The sequence below is a fragment of the Ambystoma mexicanum genome, chromosome 8, assembly GCF_040938575.1.
Source record: "Ambystoma mexicanum isolate Mex_15411 chromosome 8, UKY_AmexF1_1, whole genome shotgun sequence".
Lineage (NCBI taxonomy): Eukaryota > Metazoa > Chordata > Amphibia > Caudata > Ambystomatidae > Ambystoma > Ambystoma mexicanum.
In genome coordinates this window covers 304,709,772-304,723,680 of record NC_090929.1, presented here as the reverse complement: position 1 = coordinate 304,723,680, position 13,909 = coordinate 304,709,772, and the positions used below count along the sequence as shown (strand labels likewise).

Genomic DNA, 13,909 nt, shown 5'->3' with positions numbered 1-13,909 from the left:
ATCTTTTCTTCTGCCTTAGTCGAGCACAGTATAAGATGAGAGAGCCTTACTTCATCTGGCGTCATCATTTTTTTATCCTGTTTTGCTGTGCGGGAAAAATTAATCAAAGAATTTGAAACCAGGTTTAAAAACAAAGGCACATTTGTTCCTGGGGGCTTATTTGTGACTAGCGACAGGAGATGAGTAGCCTGTATTTTGATGGCTAGCAGGCCTTACCCCTCTTCATCTTCTAACATGTATGTAGAAAACTTCCAATGGTCCTCTCTCTCGTCAGAAGAAGGAGTCAGGGGTTTGGGGCCACCGGTCCTACCGTCCATTTTTGTGAATCCCTGAATTCCAAAGATCGCATCTGAAGTATTAACATTCATTTTGCTCCCTTCGGGAGATTTAGTAAAGGTTGATGGAGCAGATAGGTTGCAGAGTTTTTGCCATTGTTAGATTTCCCATATTTTGATTGTGATATTTGTTTAGATTTTTTTCATTGTGGGGAACTCTTTATCGCCCTATTCGACAAATTCCTTTTCTTTCTACTGTGTAACATCAGAAATAAAGGCTCTGGACGAGGGGTTAAAGATGCCCTGGGTTCCACCCTCAAGTAAACCAGGGAAGGAACTTCATCCTCACTATTTCGTCTGCCGTTGTTCCTTTTTCGGTTAGCAGAATCTCAGATATTGATTTCTCTATGTTTATTCTTGCTTTGACCAGAACTGGTAGTTCTTTTTTTTACTGCGGGCGAATATAATGGCCAGTCAAGTCAATAAAATCTGTGAGTGTCACTGAAATTGCCTTTGAACCCAGGCAAACCACTGCTTTGGCTAGATCAGAGTTTACAGTCTGTTCCTGTAGATTTAAATCCACAGAGGTAGATTTGTTACTCCTCATGCTCATTCTTTCCTGCAGGATCCATAGAAGGAAGCTTAATAGATTTGCTTTGAATATATATCCTGCATTTTTCTCTGGACGTACGAGGAGGTTGCCGTTTCATTATCCACTCTGGACTGTAATGACGTAAGAAATGATTCAATAGAAATCATTTTTGTATGAATCATGGTGAGAAGAGTCACTTGATCCTTAAAGGCTTCATTCATTGACTCATAGATTTTGATGAATGGTGCTAAAGCCACCGTTACAGCTGACATGACCGTAGCTTGAACATACGCACCCACAAATCTTGAGTTGTGCACCAAAACCTTGGAGTGTTTCGGGAGAGAATAAATCATCCTCCAGTAATAATGCATAAGAAGATGTAGAACTTTGATTTTTTGTTTGCACTAAGAGCAGGTTCACCGAACAGGAGATTAAGCAATGTTGTGCATGAAAACTCGCTCCACAATCCCCTCTGAGCCCAGTAAATACGTTTTTGCCTGTTCCTTATGAGAATTGTAGTAATCACGGGTAAGATTGGGCTTGTTAAATAGTTCATTAATCAACATTGAAGTCTAACTGTTCTCGTTCTCCTCCATCAATAGATACAGTAAAGTTGGGTATGCCCAACACTCCCAGAAGCCTGAGCAGTAGTTCTCTCTTCATCTATATTCCAGCAATAAAGGGTGTACAGTATGAACACCCAGCAAATCATATGTATTGGGCCAGTTTGGCGAAATTTAAACATCCCTTTATCTCACTATTTTATTATCTTTGTAGCTTCTTCATCAGCATTCTGGTCACAATGTTGCACACCTGTTGCTACCCAAAACATATCAACTTTCTGCCAGTAGAAATGTACACCCTGTTCCCAAGAAATCTCCTGCTGGTGTTTCTACCATGGTCAAGCTTCATGTGGGCACATTCATTGCCACTCTGCAGTGAATCCTGCTTCTGACACTCATGCTGGTATTATTCATGAATTCATCTATGTTTACACTATAACCAAAACTTGGTTTATAGATGATACATACATCCCTCGATGAATTCATTTGGGAAGATTAGCTCTATCTGATGATGTTGAACTCGAGGCTCCCATCCCTTTAAGACGAGGTAGCAATACCCTTGAGATGAATGGGGATGCAGAAGTTACTCAAACATCAATAATGGAAAATTCTGTTTTAATATCAATTATCTAAAACAGGGAGTACAACAGACATCAACAGATGTATCAGCATAAGATCTCTCAAAGCATCTTAAAAAAAGCATTCTTTTATAGCAAAAAATCACTATTGATGACGTTAACCTACGTATTACTAACGTCATCCTACGTGGCAAACTACAAAAACCTATTGAGGAAAGTGATAGGACTGGAGGGAACATCTAAGTATATGATCCATACTCGTCTAAAAGAGTGAAGAAAAATTATAGGTTTCTTAACATCAGGTGGGGCAACTAAGCCCTCCCCTTAAACAGGTCACTATGAACGTCACTAAATACACGATGTCCCATTGCTAACACAAACTATGGGACCCTTAATCACGTGGCCCCCTACCATTGGTTGGCACTCTTACCTCTGTCAGTACTTTTCCACCTACGTTAGAAGCATGCAGACTGGACTTCCAGGTGCTGGTGAGCTAGTCTTTAACCATAGCTTCCAACCAATTAGCATATTCATCTATCATCACCTCAGCGGTCTGCTGTCAATTAAGGCTTTGAACCTGTCCTTGGCAGTGTTCTTTTACAATGGAGAATTCAGGGGAGTGAAGGCACGCTCTGCACTCATGCATAGGTGTGACCATCATGTTCGTCCAACTTCATCCTTCCACGTGACTGAAGACCACATAATCGAGCCGAAGTGTATTTAAAATACAATTTTCTAATAGACCTCTGATGTCTTCCTTGTTTTTGTCCATATCTTCTGAACAAGAGTTTTGTTCTTTCACACGATTTGTATCTGATGTCTGCTCACTCCAGCCTGAAAAGACCTTGGCTTCTTGGCTCATCCATTCTCGCCTTTCTGAGATCTGCTTCTGTAATTCAATTGCTTTTTTAACTGCGACACACTGGACGCTGGTCCACCTCTGCTATATATATACATGTATATGTTGGCTCATGCCGCAATCTATTCACTATAAAGCAAGCCTCAAGAATACTTTGTCTGCTTGTGTTTCCTTGCATCTGTACATGTGTAAAATATCTTGATATCTTCATCAGTTCTGTAGCATAGGCTTCTTCATCGTGATCCGAACATGTCTCTTATCTTTGATACCTTCTTGATGCCTTATAGAATATCTGCATTCTCTTGTCTCTGTGTCTCTTTCATATACGTCAGCTAAGCTTAATTCAACGTCACCATTCTTCCCTTCCATTTATTGGTCCTGCTTCTTCTGGGATTCATTCAAATGGTCATCATACTGTCTTGTATGCAGGTATAGCTTTCTCAATGGGAACCTTGCTTCCAGGATTCTCTTTAGTATCGGTATTTTCACTAGTACCGCACGTGTCTCACACTCTGGTTCCCAACATATAGGCAATATGGGCGAAGTGGTTGAGGTGGGGGTACTTAGCTCCTTCTCTGCAATGTCCTATTAGAGGTAGGTTGAGAGCTAAACCCACAAAGTAATTCTTTGTTTTCTTTTTCCAGTTAGGAAAAGCATGTTTTATTTTTATAAAACCTGTAACCCCCACCACAAACGTTTTACTCCATTCCTGCTATCCCAAACCCAAAAATATTACATTTCATTCATGTTCAAAGGGCTAAACCCACACATTGGTGTTCCCTGTTTATCTATGCCAAGCCAAATCATCAAGTAGCATCTTAATTGAGCTTTTTCTTTGTTTGTAAATACCATTACCCGTTGGTATGTTAGGCATCATTTAGCATTTTTTTTAAAATTTTATTTTATAATTATACATTTCTTTACAATAGACAACAATAAATCATCCAAATGTATATAAATAAGTGACGCAGTATCTATCCCCAAAATACCCGTGCCCGAACAAGACCATTAGAAGCCATTACACACATAGCAAGTTATAGATTAAGTTCTCTGAATTTATTCCCCTCCTTTCCAGAAGTTGATGCTCTGTCTGTTGTGTAAACGGTACTTTTTATAACACGCTCGGACCCGGGGATCGAACCTGTGTTGCTCGTGTCCTCTTGCTTCTAAGGCGAGCACTTTGCCCCTCAGCTATCCTCCCGAGACTCTTATCGATTTCCTTGTTGAAGGGCTCTTATCCTGCAAACTCGTGCCTCCTAATCTGGTGTAGATCTCTTATGACATGGTGCCCAGAGAGGCGTAGAGTGTTATTGTGCCTTTAGGAATCCTTGATGAAGGACCAGATATGTGGGTGTATGTGCACATGTACACATATTCATAGATTCCCATTAAGGAACCACCTAAAAAGCATCTTCATGAATGTATATTACACTCTGTTTATTTTGCATGTAGGTTCTTCAGTATAAGGCAATGCCTTGGATCTCTGCGGAAGGTCAGCATGTTATCGCTGGCATACATACCATTCCATTTTTTCCTGCACATTTATTGACAACATTGAGGGTGAGTATTCATTTTTTTATTCTTGCATAAACCATGAGGGAAAGGCTGGGGGATCCAAATGGAATCATACTTCCTATCAGAGGCTGAGGTACTGCTTGAAGATTCGAGGAAAACCCAGCCATCGACCAGACCTTTGGTATACACGCATTTCGCCGACCTATTTTTGGTCGTGGTACTTTTCATCGCCGGATTTTACATCGCCAAAAACCCCGTTTTTATTTTATTTTATTTTATTTTGGGGGGTGTTTTGTTGGGGTTGGGATATTATTATAATAGTAAGGGGGGGTCTGTGGGGGATCCCCCCCAAAATAAAAAAAAAAAACAAAAACAGGGTTTCTGGCGATGTAAAATCCGGCAATGAAAAGTACCACGACCAAAAATAGGTTGGCAAAATCACGTAGAACCCCTTAGAAGGAGGTTCCCCAAAATGGGGCACATACAGGGCAATCTCAGCCATGTTTGGATCCATGAAGGAGTGGAGCAGACTGGCCTCGGGAAAGGGAGTTTAGGCACCATTCAGATTCCAGTGGGGAGATTTTAATGGACAGGCCGTGAGGAAGGAATTCTTTCAGGCACATATGTATTTGAATGTCTGTGGTAAATAGAGCACAGGCTGGCCAGAGAAATACACACATCTGTTCCATTACTGTGCTGGAGAGCGACTTTTGGACACATTTCTCTGTAACGAAATTTCCATTTCACCGATATTTTGACTGCAAAATAGCTCAGAAATGTTGCCAATATAGAAGCCAGTGGCACAGACATTGCAGCCAGGGGCACTGATATTGCAGCCAGGGGCACTTATATAGCAGCCAGGGGCACTGATATACCAGCAAGGGGCACTGATATAGTTATGTTATGTTATGTTACTTGGAATTTATATAGCGCCTTATGTATCATTAGTATGACTTCAAAGCGCTGGTAGGTTGAACGCCCTCGGGAACCGTAGTTCATGTCAATAGAGAGAAAGAGTGTCGTCTGGTGCGTGGGTGCACCGGATATGTGTGCAGCTGGTGAGGTATATAGCAGCCTGGGGCACTTATATGGCAGCCAGGGGCACAGATATTGCAGCTAGGGGCACTGGTATTGCACAGATATAGCAGCCAAAGGTACTGGTATTGAAGCCAGGGGCACTGGTATTGCAGCCATGGGCACAGATATAGCAGCCAGGGGCACTGATATAGCATTATGGGCACAGATATAGCAGCCAGGGGCACTGGTATTGCAGCCATGGGCACTGATATACCAGCAAGGGGCACTGATATACCAGCAAGGGGCACTGATATAGCAGCCAGGGGCACTATCATCTCACCACTTGCATCATTTCTTCCTACACATGCATGCTCTGCCGCAATGCACAGGTGAACATAGGTCAATATCACCTCAGCCGTGTGTCACTGCCATAGTGATGGGGGACCAGAGATTAGTACAATACACCAGTAGCGAATCTATTAACCTCTGAGGTCGATTAAATATATATCATATACTTTATTGAAGTTAAATGATGAAATGTACACCTATTCTGGCCCATCAACCCAATTTTCATACAAAAAGTGTCTTTAAATGGTTAATGAAAATGAAAATAACGATTTGAATCAATCCAGGATCAAAAACATCCTAATAAACACAAAGACAGACATAACACAAAACAACAAGTGTGTCATTGTACATAATTCAGTTCTGTAAACTGCTTCAATGAAGTTTGACCCTCCGTGGGGAATTGGTAGGCAGGGGAGTTGCTAGGTCTGGAAAAGACCCGGGCTAAGCTGATGTCGGAATTGTTGGGACTGGGGGCTAGCTAGTCTTTTGGCTGTAGCTCCTGAGATTCTATACGGGGCTACAACCAAAAGATCAGGGGCTATAGCCCTCTTACCCCCCCCTAGCAACACCCCTGTTGGTAGGCATGGGCACTTTAGTCATGTGACCTATCACATTCAAAGTAGTTATGCCACCTTCCAAATGTTGCCTCCTCCAGACGACCAATGCCTCTTTCCTTGTATTCTGTGTGTGTGTGCCTAATCTACAGACATCTTCAGGGTGAAGTGCACAATGTACAGTAAGCAGTCACCACCTACTCAGCAACTCCTCACACTCATACTCTATTCTCTGAAAACGTTCATAGTAATACATGGTGACTGCAGTGTGCATTTTCAGCACTCATTTCTTTTTTCAGTGCACTCTCATTATTATGGGCGCTGGAACAAATGATGTGTGGGATGTTTGTCGATATTAGATATAAGAAAGCAGCCAACACTCACCTTATGTAAAATAAAAATTACAAAATTAAGTTACACTGACTAAAGCAAATTAATCTTAATATAACACAGTGACTTATGTAGCTAAGTGAGACTTGTGCTGGGAGTGCTGCAGGTTGTCCATCTATCAATAAGAGTAGGTAGTGGTGCTTAATTTGTATAGCGCCTTTCACCCTTAGTATGGTCACAGCGCGCTGTAGGTTGAACACCCTCAGATACTGGATTCCAGGTATGGGAAATTTGAGGAGGTGCTAGTATGCGTGTGTGCATTTTGGCCAATGCAAAGATATGAAGGGGTGGCCAAGTGCCTGCTAGCCACCCATGTCGAGCTGGCATGTGGATGGGTGGTGAGAACTAATCTAGAGACGGTATGCGAGAGCGGGATTGTCATTATGTGTGCAGTTACCTATTGGATTTCTGCTGTGAACAGAAGCTGCATTCTTATGGCAGAGGTGTTGTGCGAAGAGTCTTCAAGTGGTTCATGGTGGCAGATTCATGCGTGTCGATGGCCGTGACTTCGGCTAGAATTCCATATGCATGGAGCGCGACAAGGTTTAAAACATAATTATAATTGTTCTTTCAGAATGCCACCAGTGCATGGCTGCACAAAATGCCAACGTGGCATGAAAGGCTAACATAATGAATGGACAGAGAGTAGCTTTGGTGTGGCAAAGGAGTCAGTGGTAACGATCACACAACAGCAAGATAACCGGTGAGGGTTTGATGCAGTACTTTTGCTATATTCCCAGAAATTAGGCGAAAATTAAGGTCAACCGCCCAAAAAAAAGAGAGCCTGCCAGAATTAGGCTCCTGTAGAAAGGGTGAGATAAGGGAATGTTGCGGATGGCGCAATGCACAGGAAGAAAAGGTGGAAGTAAGCAGGCCGTGGTATCATGAGCTGCAGGGAAGGTGTAGGCCTGCTCATCCTCATCCTCATCCACATAGTGTAACACTCTCCCCAGGAAATAATTGAAAGTACAAGCCACACATCGGCCCTCATTACGAGTTTGGCGGTAACCATGCCGCTATTGGCGGCATGGCTGCTGCCGAAATCGTGTCGGGGTCCGGGTCCTCAGAATGAGGATTTACCGGGCCATTCCAAGTTCGGAAGGCCCGGTATTCCTCCCTTCAAGGACCCGGACACGGTCCTTCCCCATTCCCATTTCAGTCCCCATAGGGCTGAATGGGAATGGGAATGGGAGCAAACAACGGACCATTACGAGATGGCCCGTTGTTTGCTCCCTCTTCCCCTCGCGGGACCCAGTAAGCACGCCTTATTTTCCCAGGCATGCTTACCGTGTCCCGCAAGGGGAACTCGTAATGCAGCGGTACGTGGTGAACGGCGCCGGCACCTTTTACCGCGCAGTTCACTCCGTACCGCCAGGGTCGTAATGAGGCCCATCATCTATAGGCATGAAGAATACTAACAATAGAATAGGTCTGAAACATCTAAAAGATTTTCAGAAACCTATTTTCTCTGAGTTATTTATGAACATGTAACTTTGAGTCCTTCCCAACCGTCTCTGATTACGCGATGCTGTCCCGCAGCGGGCCCGGTATTCTGTGACGCGACCTCCTCCGGTGGTATTGCAGCTGCCTTTAACATTTGATGCTTTGCACGTCGGTGTCATATCTGCATGACCGATGATCTCATCCTTGCTACCACAACCTGATATAAGATGCTGGCTCCCAGAATGTCACCTGTGAACACAAGACTGTACCACCACACGTATTACCTGTTAATATGTCATGGTGTGTCCCACACTGTCCAATGACAAGATATGATGCTTTGTCCTCCTCTATCAACTTGTGTTGCGGCTGGATGTACGTGATTATTTCGAATACGTACATTTCGAAGGCGAAAATGTTAAATTCTAAATTTCGTATTTGAAATAAGCACCGTCCAGCAAAATGGCTTTTGTAGAGCTTGCTCCTGCCACCCCGTTACTTACCTTTTGGCTGCACACTTCGCTTTGTGACGCCGTGTGCCTGCAGCGCCATTTCCCTTCACTTCCCTCCAACTATCCAACATAATCAACAATAAAGAGCTGTTTTTCACAGTAGGAGATAGGTCACATAATCACCCTTAGGTCCCGTATCTACACTTGTCTGTTGATATTTGCAATATCACCTCTTTTGATAGCTATCCAGCATTCTTATTGTAAATATCACTGTTTGTTGACTCCTAAAGGTTCCAATAAAGTTTGATTTAAACTAGAGATCCAAATCATATTTTCCACTCCATCAATCACAGCAGGTGATTTCCTATGAGACCTGATAGTGGTTTAACGTATACAGGCCAGAAAATAAATGTAAGGCATAAGCCAAGAGGGCGGCCCAACTGTTAGACAACAGCAAATTCTCTCAAAAGTCACGTTATGGCAACCGCAGCACAGCCCAATATGTGGCATAAACTGGGCACTATTGTGTCTATTTTACACGGGAAGATGTCTCTGGTATATAGCCACATTCTCCAGAAAATGAAGCCAACTACCATAATGACACTATGGTACCAGGTGATGTACTTAAAGACACTACTTGCATTCTGTCAAAGCATCAAGAAACACGATCCTTCCTGTTATCAAATGCAGCAGCGACCACAGACATGAAGCTTTCGGAAATCCGACCAATGTAGTAAGCTTCCACTTCCATGTTTCGACCAGATCAAGAGGAGTCGTTTCAAGTTCAGACATGGGAACGAAGGAGATGTGGGGATAACGAGGTGACCAATCAGACTGACTCATACATAGTGATGTAAAGGCTGCCTAACAATAGCAAATCTAATGTCCTTGCTGTGAATTACGATGAAGCAGACTTGGCTCAATTAAACAATGAAACTCCATATCAGTACTTACCACGTAAACCTGTATCTCCTCGTAGGCCCTTCCTTCCATGATCCCCCTGATCTCCATTTGGACCTGAATATACAAAGAAAATTAGAGAAGCCAATGAATTATGCAAAAAATGCATTATTAGCAAAGCACAAAACAAGAGGCGGTTGAATGAACCTCGCATTGTTGGTTGATCATTTATTTTACATCTATTGGGACTCCCTTTGTTTGATTGGAGGCATTTCCAGAGGACAGATTTGGCCCAAAGAGAAAGCTGCATTCATTATAGAGCAGAGGACGGGGGATTGTGAGCTATGCTTCGGCAAACATTTTGAGAGAGGAAGTCTTAACATTTCAAGAATAAACATTTATACAATATGTTACCCAGGGTTTTACTTTGCTATCATGGAACTCAAGGGGCTCCACAGCCTTGATGTCGGGCCCTACTACATGTGTCTTTTCTATTATTTTTCTACAAGAAGTCTGGTTAATGACCGCTCAGTGTTAGATGGTTATGTTATGTCTTGCCAGAGTCAAAAAGGTCCCCCTTCAGGTGGGTTAATTGTGGCTGTACGCTGTGATTTAGAATTTGAGATCTGTAAACAAATTGCTGATGTTAGGCGATTGGTAGTAGTGGGTGTAAAGAAAGTTGAACGAGGCAGAACTTCTTATTTGCTATTGGGGAATATGTATTGGTCACCTGAGAAAAGGGATATTTTTGGTATGACCGATGTGAGGAATGGAGGAATGGTTTTTAACTTACTCAGGGGGGCAGGTAATAGTAGCTGGAGAATGTAATGCTGATTGTCGGGATGATATTTTACAAGAAAAGAGTTATAAACCATGGAGTCAGGAGGGTCGGAGGCAAATCATATAGTGGAGGCAATTTTTGGATGAATGGGCCTAAGTATGTTAAATTAATTTTTGGGAGGCAATTGGTATGAGTTTTCAACATGGCAGAGGGGTAACTCTCGCTCTGTTTTGATTACGTCTACGTAAATGGTTTACTGTTGGATCAGTGCAAAAAATGTGAGATCATTGGAAACAGCACAAGCGATCATAATATGTTGGAGACAGAATCAGTGGCAGGTCGTACTCTAAAACTGGCCCCAGCACTGTTCAGCTGAATGAGGGAGGACATTGCCTGCAGTGGAATGATAGGAACATGTACAGTTTTGATTTAGTCATTGCACAAGAACTCACAGTTCCTACTTATGCAGATAAGCTGGATACATACTGGGTAGGAGCAATGAGCAATTCAATACACTTGGCCATGAATTCTATCCATAATAAGGTGGTACGAGAGTGCGGGGGGCAACACATAAACATAGGCTTGATGTCCAAGTACAAGGTCTTAAAAGGGAAAAACAGAAGGCCGCTCGGGATATAAAAAAGGCCGGGCTGAATAGTAATGAAACGAATTTGAGGCTGAAAAAGATAAAACAAAAGTCAAAAAATGATATGATAGTTATCGTCATATGTTTTACTGACATGACAGGGAGTTTTTTGTTGGCTTTCTTGATGGGGAGAAAGGAGTCACATTTTTGGTCAGTGGTAAATGCAGCTGAGACGAATCAGGTGAGGGTGCTATCTAACCCCATTTCAGAGGACTCATGGGCGCAGCTACTGAAAGTTGTATGACATGTAAACCAATGAATGTAAATTGATCCCTAGACGTCTCTATTGAGGATATTGAGAGAAACATTTGAAATGACAGCTTCTAGCACTGGGGGGCCAAACCAGCTTTCAAATGCCCTTTTTAAACAAGCCTGAGAGATTTGGGCGAATATGTTATCCATCTTGTTTAAGGATGGGCCTCATTAGGAGTCTGCCGGTAAGCTGCTGGTGCTACTGGCGGGTTATCGGCAGACTCGCCTTACTGTTTCTGCCGCCTGATATCCCAGTGCTACCGGGATATTACAGGCGGCGGAGTAATGGTAAGTTCCCATTAGGACCCCACGGGAATGGGAACTCTGATGCACTGGCACCGTTATTAACAGTGCCGGTGCTTCAGTGAAGAATCTGCCGGTAGGGGCCAGAACTACCGGCAGGTTAAGCCTGCCGGTAGTTCACAGCCCGTACCGGCAGATTCGAAGTGAGCTGGTCCGGAAAAGGTGACTCGCTGACTCGACCTGCTGGGAGACATTGCCTTCACCCGTCCCATCTCAAAGATAGCTTGACATCATCTTGCCACTACAACAGTGCGACTTAGCCGTCTTGACACACGCTCGACTGCAAGAAAGTGCCAAAAAGCCCAGCTTGAGGCTGTCGAACCACCACAACTCAACATTAAAGAAGCAGCCATCCGTTTTCCCAGAAAGACGTCTTTCAACAAAACACTCATTTTGACTATACCGCTAAAATGACAGGAAGTGAATGCTAACATGTGAAAAAAGGCTTTCTCTTTCATATAGAGAAACAGTTCACTGTTACACTCATGCATGACCCTAATAAAATCATTCCAGTTCAACCAAGATTGTAATTAAACACCTACCTTATAAAGACAACCTTAAAATATTTCAAAATAAAGCCACATTAAATTTACACACTTTGCCTATTTACTTTTCTATTAAACGTGTATTTTTTTCTCTACTTCACCACAATGCCAAAGCCTATCGTGCTATTACCACTCTGTGCTAGAACTCCGGAGTGTTCATTATCGTTCAGGATTATGACCATTCCTCAACTCATAGCTCAAGGCGAAACCTGTAATCCTGACCTTCCTTCGGTCTGCAAGGCTATATAATAACAGCTTAAGTAGGAAGCAGGAAGACGAAAGATAAAAGACTGAATGTCTTAATGTGTGAAGTTACCTCTTCTTTTTGTAAAAACCTAAACGGTTAAAACAAATAATAAAAAAAAAAAAAAAAAAAAAAAATAACAGCTTATTGTATGAGACAGTCCTTCTAAGGACTCTATCTATAACATCCATGCAAGAGAGCTTTCACACGCATATCCATCTGCGCAATACCTAGAAACTAAAATGGGCCTCCTTTAGGGTCTAATGAAACAACCTCTTTAGCCGCTGATGCCTCTTTTATATGTGCTTATTGTTGATAATCGCTGATTGTGGAAATCACAATTTCGACATGTCCGAATGAAGTCAAACTTGGTAAAATTAATGCACACATCCCTTACAGTATGACTGACACCGTCTATGGCGGGCTTGTCATAGGGTCTGTGAAAACAGCATCCTTCTTTGCAGCTGCTTCTTATGTTATGGTATGCTATTATATGGCATTTATAACGCGCCTATACACTAGTGTTTCAAGGCATGATGAGACAAGGGAGGGGGAATAGAGGGAAGACAGATAACCATCCTACTAGGCCAGGTGTCATTCAGATTGCGCAAGTGCATGGGAAGGGGAAGGAGGAGAAGTGCAGGAGGCAAGGGGGAGAGGACAGTGCAGTACATGGGATAAGAAAATAAATAAATAATAGGTAAAAGTACGGCCAGCAGGTGGCAAGTGAAAGGGTAAGTGCAGACGTCAGGTGTCAAGTTCTGGTAGTGGGACTGTAGGGATACAGAAAACAGTCCCCAAGTGCGGGGGTTGCCAGGAAATCAGTGCAGGAGTTCGATGTGCTACTAGGCTAACAATGCATGCTGTGATTGTCATCTGTAAAAGTCATGATATGCTACACTTTCAATTTTCCTTAAACATGCCAACTTTCATTTAGAATTACCACTGTGTGCGAAAACCAAAACTAGAATGGGCAGTCTATGGGCTCCGGTGAGATAGCCTCCATTATGCAGTTTCCCATTTGAAGTGCTCCTATTTTCCCACTGGTCAAAGTTATGATCACAGCTATCTTTGTACATTAGAAATTCACACAAATTTGCGTAACCTCAAAAGTGGCAATATTCTTCGATACCTAGCACTCAGACCAAAACCAAAAAAAACAAGCGTGGGTCTCCTGACTCAATTGAGTTATGTGGAAACATACTTCTAATTTGGAGTTGGCCAGTTGAGGTGCACCGTGGTAAGATTTGTCCTCCTATCTTCATAAGGCATGTAGTCCACAGAAGGCATGAACGTCCACGTCCTGGAGATACACGCTATAATTGTGCAGTCACATCACAGCAAGTTATGATAATACATCTCCAACACCTTCAATGGTCACCCAATTGGCAAGATTTCTGCAATTCTACCCCTCTGCGGAATACCCACAATCCAGGGTGGGCTAGCCATAGGTCCCAAATAAATTATCTCATATGCATTTATGGTAACAGTAAAAGCAACGCCTTTGATCCCATGTGATTGTGCAAACTATAGCTTACAATAACTTATGTTGTCCTCTAGTAAGGTGCAGAATGTACACACACACATACACACACACACACATACAAACCATGCATGCATGAACCCATGCACGCGCACACACCCACACACAGACA

At 42.8% G+C, this 13,909-nt stretch overlaps 1 protein-coding gene across 2 annotated transcripts in view; it reads right to left on the bottom strand.

The window, feature by feature from the left end:
• Positions 1-13,909, bottom strand: part of LOC138471859 (ficolin-2-like) — a 522,856-nt gene that overhangs the window by 366,875 nt on the left and 142,072 nt on the right. For both annotated transcript variants that reach the window (XM_069609718.1, XM_069609717.1), the window contains exon 3: positions 9,538-9,600. In XM_069609718.1, the coding sequence (XP_069465819.1) occupies positions 9,538-9,600 (63 nt within the window). The remainder of the gene's footprint in view (positions 1-9,537; positions 9,601-13,909) is intronic.